The following is a 13450-nucleotide window of genomic DNA, read 5'->3' as shown; positions in this document are numbered from 1 at the left end:
GAGGAATGAAGTAGTTCATTTGATCATACTCTACATTCCAACTTTATTAACGTATTATGTACTTTCTTCCTTTTATCAATTTAGGATTTGCTTTTGCTTGGCTTGTCAACCTTTCACCACTTTTAATATTCGTTACCGCCAAAACAATTATTGAATATCACTATAAGATGGTCACGTTTCTGTAAACTTTTAAAATTTAATTCCTTAAACTTTATAAAATTTCATAATATTTGTTGTGCCAAAACAATTTAGAGCTAGTTTTAGACTTTATTACTTTAAATTTCATGTCATCTCATGCACATTTGATATACTATATCTCCGTTTTATATTATTTGCAACGATTAGACATTTTTCTTCACTACTTTATGTCGAATCGTTGTAAATATATGAAACGGAGGTAGTATTCAAAATTGAAGTTGTCCATCCATTTTTGCTTTACTTTCTATTCAATGTCATCAGTTATATGATTGGTCAACAAATTCTTAAAGATATAAGTATATTACTTATAGAATATAATCTTTTTGTATTTTATTCCTTATATAGTAAGACAGGCATCACATTTGAAAAGGATTAAATAAAGTGATAAAGTGGGTACCAATTTTATTAACGTATTGTAAACTTATTAATTATTCTTTCTTTTTGTTATTACTTTAAAAATTGTCTTTCACTATTTACAAATGCCAAATGCCTATCCACCTCGATGAAAAGTTTCGGAATTAATCCTCACTTACATTTTAACTTTTTTAAATTTGAAAGCTTTTAACATGACTTACCATATCCTATCTTTAGCTCTTTAAATATTATTCTTTGCCACAAAATCAATCATTGAATAATACTACACAATACTCACGTTTCTTCAACTTTTGAACTGATATAGACATATAGTTCTTTATATACATTATACTTCTACCACTTTAAATTAAAGAAGCTAAAGTAACTGCTCAAAAATAGAAGCTTATTCACTAAAAAATATACTTCGTATAAAATAAAGGTGATGGACAAGGCTTACTATGACAAGTAGTAACAATTACGAAGTTATTTTATTAGAATGGGGACGTGAGACTAATTTTTTTTTTTTTTTTTTTTTTTTTTTTTTTTTTTTTTTTTTTTTTTTTTTGATAAGAGACTAATTTTTAAACTACCTACAAAAATTGCGGAAAACAAAAGTTAAGTTGATTTATTTACAATTGTGCCATTTGATAAACAAATTTTGTTTATCAAATTGATAAACTTGAATTTTTCAGTTTTTAATAATGGAACAAGAACTTTTCATTATACTGCCGCAATAACAGGTGATGGTCAGTTAAAATAATTTGTCAATTATTAGGCTCAATGTTTTCATATAGTTTTTTGAGTCAAATTTTCAGCAATACAATTATAAATGATCTAATTCAAAAATTCTAAAGATTTGACGAATAATTGAAGGATAATATGGAACAAAACTATTTTGGTAGTATGATAGATGTCCAAATAGTTTTAATTTCATGATGAGAGATGAATATATTAGCCATTATAATAAAATAAATTTTAATATATTTATCTAAGAGGGATGAAGAATTAATAATATATGTACAAAAAAATAAAATATAAAATTGTGTACAGTGCTCATCGTACACCCGGATAAATAAAAAAAAAGGCGGAAAGAACATCATGTGTTTCATAAATAACATACATGTATTTGACAAAGAACATGTTTGTATTTGACAAAAACATGCATTATCAAAGAACATAAAGATATAATTAAAAGAACATGATAATTAAAAACTTAATAAAATTTTCTGAAAAATTACACATTATTAACGGAAAAAATTAAGAGGTGATAAAAAATCGAGTAAGGCCGGGCTATATCATAATTTATCGTGCCCAAACCCGTAGAAAAGTAGCGGATTTTCGGGCTTTTTTCGAGCCCGGTTCGAGTTTTAACTATAAATGCATTTTTAGGTTTGCACAAACCTACCCTATTTCGGGCCAGATCAGGTCGGGATGCGAGTCATGCCAATGTTGATCACCTCTTAAAAAATCCTTACCAAAGATATCATTTCGCCAAAAATAGTTTTCTATCTCTCCATAAAAAAATTCAACTTCCCATAATAATTTTTGAAATTTTCTATCTCTACATTATAACTTATGTTATTTAACATATGTTGATAAACATATATGTTTTTTTGGGTTAAATAATACAAAGTATATTCTTCGAATTTTGCGTGTATGTTCTTTAAGGTCTTAGTGACGCCCAAATTCTATTTTTATTATCATATGTTATATTTAAATTAATTTTATTATTCTAATCAAACTCAAAGAACATACAATAATAAAATTAAGGGAAATTCTCAATGGTAGCTTTCTACTTTTGCTTAATTTCAATGGTAACCTATTTTTTTCCGATTATCTTTGGTAGTACCATACTTTACAACTTCTCATCCGTAACCTTATTGATGTTTTTCCGGTAAATTTCTGTTAAATTTAACTTAGCTTACTACTCAACCATGGTTAACTGTTTCAATAAAAATAAAGTACTACCTCCGTTTCATGTTTTTTGCAACTTTGCAATATTTTATATCCATTCATAAGATGTTGACAATATTTTATATCCATTCACAAATAATGCTCAAAGTTGCAAAAAAACATGAAACGGAGGTAGTAAAATAAAATAACCATTCATAAACAGCCCTAACCTCCATTGACAATCACCCAGGCGCCACCCACTGACCAAAATTCTCGCTGGCCATCGTCATTCAACACCCCCTTTCCTCCGTTCACCTTCAATCAACCCCTCTCGCCGGCAATTTAAACAAGAACATCAATTATTTCATAATTCAAAAAAGAACATCAATTATTTCATGATTTAAATCAAAGAAAGGTGCTATCAAATTTGTGGGTTCGTCAATTTTTTTAGCATTTGTATCTTCATTACCCAGAAATGAGAGTTTGGGGTTACCTTTTGATTAGTGGAACATATAAATTTAGTGATTATTTGACCGAAATTTTGGGAACTAGGAAGGTCAAGTAAAAATTCAGTTTTGGGGGTGGAAAAGCCACTAAGAATAGCCATGGCATCATCAAGTCGTCAATTTGCAGAACTTTTGCTTTCTGGAGAATGAGTCGACGGTGGGGACTAGTGAAAATAGAGGAATTAACCTTCGATTCACATGAATTTGATTTGAATTGCTCGCGGCAGTGGTTGATCGAAGGTGACCGGAGGGATTGGGGGTGCTGGTTGTCAATGGAGGTCGGGCTGCTTGAGAATGGGTTTCAAATTTTTATTTAAAATTTTTATTTTAATTGAAATAGTTAACCATGATTGAGTAGTAAGTTAAATTTAAAAGAAAGTTAACAGATAAACATCAATAAGGTCACGGTTGAGAAGTTTTATAAGTATGGTGCTATTAAAGATAATCCAAAAAAAAATGGGTTACCATTGAAAATAAGCGAAAGTAGAAAGTTACCATTGAGAATTTTCCTAAAATTAATTTAAATATGACATATGATAATAAAAATAGAATTTGGGCGTCACTAGGACCTTAAAGAACATACACGCCAAATTCAAAGAATATACTTTGTATTATTAAACCCAAAAAAGCATATATGTTTATCAACATATGTTAAATAACATAAGTTATAATGTAAAGAACATATAATTTTACTCAAAGAACATATTGATCACACTCAAAGAGCATATTAAAGGTATGTTCTTTCTCAAACATAGGTATGTTCTTTCCGCCTTTTTTTGTTAACCCGGGTACACCATGAGCATGGTGCACCCGGGTGCATTATCTAATTTTCATTTCCTTTTATAATCTCCTTCTACTATGGCTATACTGGTGTGACTGAAAATATTACTCAAATATTCTCCTCACGTACACTAGTTTTATTAGTTAGAGATATATACATGTAATTTGATGTAAACAACATTATTACATTTGGATAGATTTTCAAAACTTTTAAATATTCAACATATTGCAACATCTATAAATATTGATCCATGGAGTACTATCCGTTCATGAAGTCTCATAATCTTACAATGTCAAGTCTAAACAGGCAATATTACATAAATTAAACTAGTAATCGCGTTGTTAATGTGTTTGTAGGCTTGTATCATAGTCTTAATTCATTACATATCTCACACACTTACATAAATGTTTTAATACTAGCTTTCTCATACAATCTGTAGCAAATATAGGCTATAGATGATAAAAGATTTGATATAAAAATATAAATAAGTCGGAAAAATCACAAATAAAATTTTTAGATATTGGGTATGTGATGTCATGGAAAAACCATTGCCTTGAAAAGAAGATTCGGCCCATCCAAGGTACAAAACGTTACGAACTTGCAACTTACACAAAATTTTAAATAAAACGGATGTTCAGTAAATTACTGAACAACCGTTATAAAGTGACAATAAAATGTGCAAAAGTTACACTAAAACGGACAAAAGTTACCCTGACATATATAAGAGTTATTTATGCTTCATTGATAAATATGACAAAAGTGATACTAAATTTGACAAAAGTGACACTAAATCTGACAAAAGTGTACCCGATGTACAGTAAATTACTGAAAACCGGGTGTATACAAAAGTTATTCTGCAACTTATTTCCCAAGGTTCACATCACTCCCACACATTTATGTACTCAAGGGTATGGTGAAGGATTGAAGTCATACAAGCTTTTGCTCAATAATCAATAAAGAGATAATACAATCATGTAATGCATGTGTGTCGTCTTACCAACCATAAAAAATGGCTTTTTATTATATATAGACTACTTGTAATCAACCCTAAAAGATGTTATTACAAGTCTCACAATAATCAATTTAGAATACCAATTGAATAGAGAGTAACTTCCACATAAGTATACTATCACCTTCCTAATGCTCCATCAATTAGAGGGTTACAAAAGTTGTTTAGACAACTCAAAAGAATCCCAAGGAAAACTTATACAAGGCTTTTAAAATCATCAATCCAACACAATCCAATACAAACCATTTTCATTATTGTGTAAAGGTGATAGCGTACATAGTCAATCTCATTCGACCTTTCAAATGAAAGAATTGAAGTATATATTGGAGACACACTACACGCACACCATTTTCTACTTTCTTAGTATACGTACATCATACACACAAATCATCATTACCAAAATACTAGAAAATTAAAACTTATTACAACAAAAGGACACACCTAGACCCATATAAGTCCAAGAAACTTAATTGATGAAAAGCAGCAAAGAGAATTTTATTCTTGCCTTCCTTTGTTGGAGAGAAATGTAGGACAAACCATTTTCATCCATTTTATTGTACGGGTACCAAAATGCGAGAAAAACCTATGACCACCAGGTGCTAGAAATCTGACGACAATATGTTTCCGCATTAGTAGCATTAGCAAAGAGCATGATACCAAAGTGTAGATAGCGATCCACGGCTTAACATGGATGGTTGTAGCATACACTCCTGCCATAAAAGTCAATAGTGTTGTGTAAAAAGATATTAAGAGCAGCATGATGCTGAAATCCATTAACATCACCGATTTGCATTTATCGCCAGCAGCCAGGATCCAAAGAAGACAAAATAAGACCATTGTTGATAGGCACATTGACGATATATCAAAAAACATAAAAGCTTGAAAAGCCACCGCATTTACAAGAAGTGGAGTCCCTATAAGCTTTTCATCTTTATTTTCTTGGATTGCTCCACCGGGAACAGTAAAAGCTCCTGTGAACGTTATTGTCGCCAAGAGAGCTGCTATTACACCCATTGTGTTCACATAGTCTTTCATATCTGTTGTAGAAATGCCAAACATACTTCGGTAACCTATCAATTCAGAATCATTCAAAAGAACTTCTAACTGCACCAAATGAAAGTGATCCAAGTTATTTTTTCATTCAGATGAAGGGGGCGTTTGGTTAGTGTATTTTTTTGGATTGGAAACGAATTCAATTAAACCAATACTGTTACAATGTGTTTGGTTTGAAAGCTTGGTAACAATTACCCTTAGGTAATGGTTACCCCTTTTTTGTTACCTCTCAAAAACTTGGGGTAACAAACACCCTTATCCTCCTCTTAACAAATACCCTTTTCATGGTTAAACCAAACAAATGAAAAGTTAATAGCTGATTAATTCATTTTCCCTTTCTTATTTGTTTCCTTTTTTTCTCACTCCATTTCGATTTTCCAAACCAAACGTCCCCGAAATATGTAATGCCATATGCAATAAAGAAAACTTTCAAGACCCAGGATCTAATATATTATGAGTAGGAATTATGAGTAATATGAAATAACTAGCGAATTCTACAATGATTTGTTAAAAAGAATTAATTATATTCATAACGAACTTGAAGATTTAATGTTAATATCATTTCTATGCTTATATATATATATATACAGTGCCTTTTTGGTGCAGCAGGCCACATGGTGTGGCTTGCTAAAAATAATGGGAGTTACTGGTATTGTCAAGGTTACTTGTATTTTTCAGGTGTTACTTGTTTTTTTTTTTTTTTTTTTTATTTCCAGGAGATACTTGTATGATTACTTATTTAGGGGTTACTTATAATTTTTTTTTTCAAGAGTTATTTACATGGATTACTTATTCAGGGGTTACTTGTTTTATTTTTTTTCAGGAGTTACTGATTACTTGTATTTTTTTAGGGGTTACTTGTTTTTTTTTTAAGGGGTTACTTGTATGGATTACTTATTCAGAGGTTACTTGTATGAGTTAATTCAAGAGTTACTTGTATGATTAATTATTCAAGGGTTACTTATATGAGTTACTAGCTTATTTAAGGGTTACTTGTATGCATGGGTTACTTGTATGAGTTACTTATTCAAGGTTAATTACTTGTATGAGTTACTTGTTCAAGGGTTGCTTGTACGTATGCCCTATACCAAACCAGTAACACCCTACAAGTAACCTCGACCAAAATTAGTAACACCCTACAAGTAAACCCTGACAAAAACCAGTAACATCGTACAAGTAACTCTTGAAAAAAAAAATTGTATTCTGGGTTACTTGTTTCAATTCTGGAGTTACTTGTATTCTGGGGTTACTTGTATGGAACACTTGAATGGGTTGAGTAACCCCATATCAAAATCTCGTACCAAACCAATAACACCCTACAAGTAACCCCTGACCAAAACTAGTAACACTTATACAAGTAACCCCATAATACAAGTAATACCTACAAGTAACCCCTGACCAAAACCAGTAACACCCATACACGTAACCCCAGAATACAGGTAACACCTACAAGTAACCCCTGACAAAACCAGTAACACCCATACAAGTAACCCCAGAAACAAGTAACACCTATAGTAACACCATACAAGTAACCCCTGCCGCACCATGTGGCCAGCCGCATACAAAAATTTGTGATATATGTATATATGTATGTATATGTGTGTGTGTGTGTGTGTGTGTGTGTGTGTGTGTGTGTATGTGTTTGTGTGTGTGTGTGTGTGTGTGTGTGTGTGTATATATATATATATAGGAAAGCTCATGTAAGAACCCTACTCTATATAAGAACCCAATCGTATATAAGAACCAATCTCAACCCTTTATTACTTTTGATCTAACCATCTAAAATGATCCTTTAGTAATGGCAATTCTGTAATTTTGAAAAATTCGTTTTTAGAACATATAAAAGAAATTTAGTACATAGAAAAAAATTTAGAACATAGGTAAAATTTTAGAACATAAGCAGAATAAATTTAGAACATAAGCAGAAAATTTTAGAACATAAGAAAAATAATTTAGAAGGTAGCAAAATTTAGAACGTAAGCAAACAAAAAAGTTAGAACATAAGAAAAACAATTTAGAAAATAACTTGAAAAAATAATAAAATAATAGCATAAGCTGAAAAAATAATTTAGAACCTAGGAAAAAATTTGGAACATAAGCTGAAAAAATAATTTAGAACATTGGAATAGATTTAGAACATAATCTAAAAAACAATTTAGAACATTGGAAATAATTTGGAACATAAGTTGAAAAAATTTAGAATATAGGAAAAAATTTAGAACATAAGCTGAAAAAACAATTTTGAACATAGGGAAAAATTTAGAACATAAGCTGAAAAAATAATTTAGAACATAACCTGAAAAAATAATTTAGAACATAGGAACAAATTTAGAACATAATCTAAAAAACAATTTAGAATATTGGAAAAAATTTGGAACATAAGTAGAAAAATTTTAAAATATAGGAAAAACTTTAGAACATAAGCAGAAAAAAATTTAGAACATAAGGTAGAATTCCCATAGGCGTTCAACATCACGGTTACGATCTATTTGAGCTCCATCTCTTTTGGCAAGTTTTTGCTACAGAAACAAGCAATTTACAAAAATTCAAACAATAATCTAGGACGAAATCTAGAGAAATACTTGCATATTGGGAAAATAAAAAAAATTATAAAAAAAAATAATAATAATAATAATATAAAAAAAAAAGCCTCTAAAGTATAAACCATAAAAGCACCCCTAGGCACTAGCTTCAAAGATAAATTAGGTAAGAATTAATCTAAATACATACAATTGACGTAATACCTTAATGACAGCAATCAAACCAGTCTTGAACTGAAGGACACCTCTGCCTTCACTATTAGGATCCAGATTCTGTGCCATAGAATATGCCTGCTCACACACTAGAAGACAGTCCAAAGGTATTTACATTAAAACATCAGCAGGCAATATAGATTGTAGGCCAGACATTGCTGATTTTGCATCAAACTTGTGCCACAAGACCATGCTAATAATATATACGTTAAAGCAGTACTAGCTAGTAAAAGCAAAAGGAACAGCATTACATCAATGGGAAATTCAATGCCATTCAGCATCTTACGCAAAAGACCTATGACAGCACTGAGCTAATAGTGCAGCTGCCTAGGCATTGTACAGCACCAACACAGTTACTATTTATTGACTGTTATATGATTTGGAGGTTTCAAAAATATGAGAACATTTTTGCATGTTTTCCCTTACATCAATTCCTACGTAAAACTTTTCTTGCTTTGAAATGCAAGGGAAGCAGTCTAAACAACACAATGAAATGAAAACAGTAAGAACTGATCAAACAAGTGCAGTAGCTTCCCAAATTCAATAATTTGAACGATAAAATAGTACATTTCATGCTATTAATTTATATACTATTATTAGCAAGCGCAAAAGAGGGTGACATCAAGGGGAAAACTACAATAATTTGCACATTCAAAAGCAGGTGAAGCTCTTTAACCATGATGTCTGTTATGTACTGTAGAGGTGGAGACTAAGAATTGCATTCTTCAATTATGACATAAATATCCTCATAGAAAGCTCACAATGAGCCATGGTATAAAAACTCGGCTGTATCGTCGCGTTTCCCCCGATATGTAACGAAATTTGAAGTTACCGAACAGAGATTTAGCGTGTTGTAACGGGGTATTAAAAAACACCGCATTTTTTACCGATACGGCCGATACACCTCCGAATCACCCAAGATATAGCTTGATTTCGCAAGTTTAATCACTTAATTGAACATGTATTGCAGCTTCCATGGATGCGAACTGCTAGACTCCATTGTCAAGTTGTTGCAGACTCCAAAGAGAGATAAAGAGGGACAAAATTAAATGCTAAAATTGTGGGGTAGGTGAAGGGGGAGTTAGGTGGGACATCTGTCCACATATTATGGTTCCTTTTATTTACATCTTACTTATTTCTTGACTTTTTAATCCCACTAAGGAAGAAGTCACGTGATGATTTAGATTATTTCAATTTTCTTTTTATATTTTTAAATTCCACTACTTTACTGACGTTATTTTTAGTTTTCCATTTCAATTGTTACGTTATTATACGAATAATGGAATTTAAGAAATAGATGACAATCAATTTAGTATTTAAATTATTTTTTTTTAAATAAAACTTAAAAAACTCTAAAACAAAAATTCTACCGCGATGACAGATTCCCGGTCCGCGATCAACGCATCATTTCCGATACCGCAACACCGCGACCTTTCCCGCGATCGCGACCGAAACCGCATTTTTACACCATGCAATGAGCTCAGAAATGATGCCCCATGTAAATTCAAAGTACTTATAATTATATGCGCGGCTTATAAGAGATATGTGGAGGATTTAGGTAGTTAGGCTATGTTTAGTTCACATGATCTCATCTGAATTTTTCTGATTTGGTATGATCTGATTTCCATATTAAACCAAACTTTGACTTAATTTGTACACTAATCCGTAAGATTTTAAAAGTGAATATATATATATATATATATACACATATATACATAGATTTTATGTATATATGTATATATGTATATATGTATATATGTATAGATATGTACATATGTATAGATATGTACATATATATACATATATACATATATGTACATATATATACATATATGTATATATATATATATATGTAGTTTAAGATATTCAATGATAATAAAAACAAATAAAAAGACAACATTTGATCCAATTATTTCTAAAATAAATTGATATCAACTTAATTAAGTTGAACCGAACATAGCCTATGCCCTGGTAATTAACAAATTTCTGCTAAAGCTGAATTAGCAGATTTTTTATTCAACAAGACATCAACTGCCATAGAGGTGCTAAATATGATCTTCATGTCTTCCTTAACAGTGAGATGGCTGTTATTTCAGGCTTTTTGGGTTAACTCCAGAGATTGAATTGTCTCTTGATCTTTGTTGGGACAACTACAAACAAAGTGGTTTATATTGGAAAGAGCAAACAATAGACCTTTCTTTGATTGGAGGTGATTTGGTCCTTAAGGAATTGATTGGAATATAAAGATCAACTTTGAACTTTTGAAGTAAGGCTAATGGAAAGAAGATGATAAGGGAACAAAGATGACAAGCAAGGTTGTAAGGGACAATCATCCACAATGTTATTGCATGCTCTGACTCTTCTAAGGCATATGGATTTGGTTTTTCAGCTAGAAATACCAATCACAACACTTATTAGCACAAAGGTTAAGGAGGCTGGTAATCACAACAGCTAACATCAAGTGAATGCTTGAGCCCTACGCAGCACAGCACCATCAAACCTTTAACAAATACCACCCACTAGGGCACTAGGTGCTAGAGTCAACCGTCAAGATGAGGGATAAGGTAATGACTCTCGTCTAGGTGAAAGACTCAAAAGTGATACAATTTAAGTAAGTGACAGCACCATGAGTGTATAGTATAAAAGCTTTAGCAGCTTAATAAGGATCGAGAGTGGAAAAACAGCTCATTCTTAACATACCCTGTTTTCAAGCAAGTCCAAATGTCATACATATTAGCTACGATGCTCCCGAATAATAGGATGTCTAATCAATCTTTTTGCCTCCCAATCCATTCCTTTCCACCTTTTCTTGTAATCATACGACATCATGTTTGAAACTCAGTAAAGCATCAAATCATAAGGTCCACACTAAGCCACCAGCTCACTCATCCTCACACAGGACGGCTCATGTAATCATCGAAAACATTCTGCTTTATATCTAACACTTTGCAGGTCTTAATTATAACTTCTAATCAGTTTTGCCCTTCCAATTCACCCTTAAACTAGAAACAAGATATTTTTCGGAACGTACTACAATTATTTTTTTTTTCACTTCTAAGCAATTGTTAATCACTCAATATCACTAATTTCCAACAACTACACTCTATATCAAGCAAAAAATCATAAAAACACGAATTCGCAATCATAATATACCATTAATTGACAAGAAATGAGAAAGAAAAACATACAAATGCGAGCAACATTAGGATCCTCATCCTGAATCTCATCAGCTGCCTGCAAAATAGCATCAATATGGGAAGCACGACCGAGCGAAGGCGGAACAGCTCCAGCGAGGCCGCTAGGGTGGCGCTCATGAGTAGGAGCGGCGGTCCGAAGCTGCTCTCGCCGGAGAGTAGCTCGAACAAGGCGTTCCCAATTATCGAGAACTCTTGCCATATTTTTTTTCGCTTCAATTACAACATTCGAAACCCTAGCTCAATTGAGAAACCAATTGCGTGATCAAATCGATAGTAAAAGGGGGGAAATTGGAGTATTTGAAGAATGAATTAGAGAGAATTAGGGTTAAACTGTTTGAAGAGTTAGAAGACAAAGGGGTGAAGTGATGATTTGTAGATTGCGAATGGAGGAGAGAGAAAATGGGGAAAAACTTTTGAATGAAAACTGAATGGGAAAAAACAAATTATGTCAACACACGATATGGTGGTGGTGTGGTGGACTCAAAGCTTTTTCAGTTTCAGATTAAAGATCGCGGAAATTGGAGGACTTTAAGCTTATTTTAGGAAAAGGGGATTTAGGGACTGTTCTCGTACGTTGAAATTTAATTCACTTCAATTTAGCTCAGCTCAGCTCAGTTTAGTTCCTTACCTAATTTTCTTCTCTTATAAAATATTCATTTCAGTTCAGTTCAGTCCAGTCCCTTTTGCGTTGTAGTGTTGGCACCGAACCTGGGCTAGCCTTGCTACCTCCCTCGCGACAGGCCTTATACGTCGTCGCCCCTACACCTAAACCACGAGCCCCCACCCTGAAACCCACCTCCTCCCAAGCGCTAGGGAGGGATTCTTTTTGGGGTTTTAGGGTGGTGAATTAGGGGAAGGGAGTGGGTAAAGATGGCAGGGGGAGGGGCGGATCGGCTTTGTCGATGCAGGGGAGGGGTTTGGGCGCTGACGGGAGAGGAAGGAGGCACTACTAGAAATTGGCCGATTTTCGACAGACACGTTTTAAGGTAAGAGAAGGTGCTCATCGGGAAGGAGAGAGGCGACAACGATATGGTCGGGGATTAAGTTGTAAACATATGACAAAAAAAAAAAAAAAAAAAAAAAAAAAAAAAAAAATCAAATCGCTTGTTAAATTACAACAATAAAAAAATAAAATAAGAACTAGAAAAATCTAAAGGAAAATTTGACAGAAACAACCTTTTAAAGTGTTCTCTTTATTTAAAACAACCTTTTAAATATTTGTTTACAATTTCATACCACATTATAATTTTTTTTATCAAAGACAACCTAATGCTACTTTCCGGCATTGAATCTATTTTTCCGATGTTGACCACGAGTGTTCGAGGCATGTGACCTCATATAAGTGCGAGGCATGTGAACTCATTAAAGGTGCGCCCTGCACCCAAGTCATTAGTTTGTGGTGTTTTATTATTAGCTACTACGCAAAGTATAGGGTGTTGTGTGCACTTAAGCAATAGTTTAGAGTGTTGAGGCCAATTTTACCTATTAAATAATAAGTAGTAATGTTCATAAATAACTTTGTATATACAAATATTTCCTTTCAAAATTAAGGAATATAAACCTACTTTCTTCTAACTCTCGCACATTCTGGATTTCAAATAAACTACAATACTGTTCTCATTGACTGAACTCAGCTGAACTGAACTGAACTGAATTGAAATGAACTGAACTCAGCTGAACTGACTGAACTGAACTGAAATGAATAT

The 13450-nt window shown here is 32.6% G+C and overlaps 1 protein-coding gene across 2 annotated transcripts; it reads right to left on the bottom strand.

Annotated features, from left to right (window-relative positions):
* Positions 1–4947: 4947 nt before the first annotated feature.
* On the bottom strand, positions 4948–12782 carry LOC145617762 (callose synthase 10-like). Of its 2 annotated transcripts, none has more exons than XM_081672513.1 (3): positions 11736–12782; positions 8539–8636; positions 4948–5845 (listed from the first exon to the last, which is right to left on the bottom strand). In XM_081672513.1, exons 1-3 carry the CDS (start codon positions 11941–11943, stop codon positions 5237–5239), a joined length of 915 nt encoding a protein of 304 aa, XP_081528639.1. In that variant the 5' UTR covers positions 11944–12782; the 3' UTR covers positions 4948–5236. The 2 variants fall into 2 exon arrangements, with proteins under 2 accessions (XP_081528639.1, XP_081528640.1); XM_081672514.1 differs by lacking the exon at positions 4948–5845 and adding an exon at positions 8036–8313.
* Between the last annotated feature and the right edge of the window lie 668 nt (positions 12783–13450).

Source organism: Chenopodium album, chromosome 26 (assembly GCF_948465745.1).
Source record: "Chenopodium album chromosome 26, dcCheAlbu1.1, whole genome shotgun sequence".
NCBI classification, from domain to species: Eukaryota; Viridiplantae; Streptophyta; class Magnoliopsida; order Caryophyllales; family Amaranthaceae; genus Chenopodium; species Chenopodium album.
This window is presented reverse-complemented; position numbering and strand designations above follow the sequence as displayed.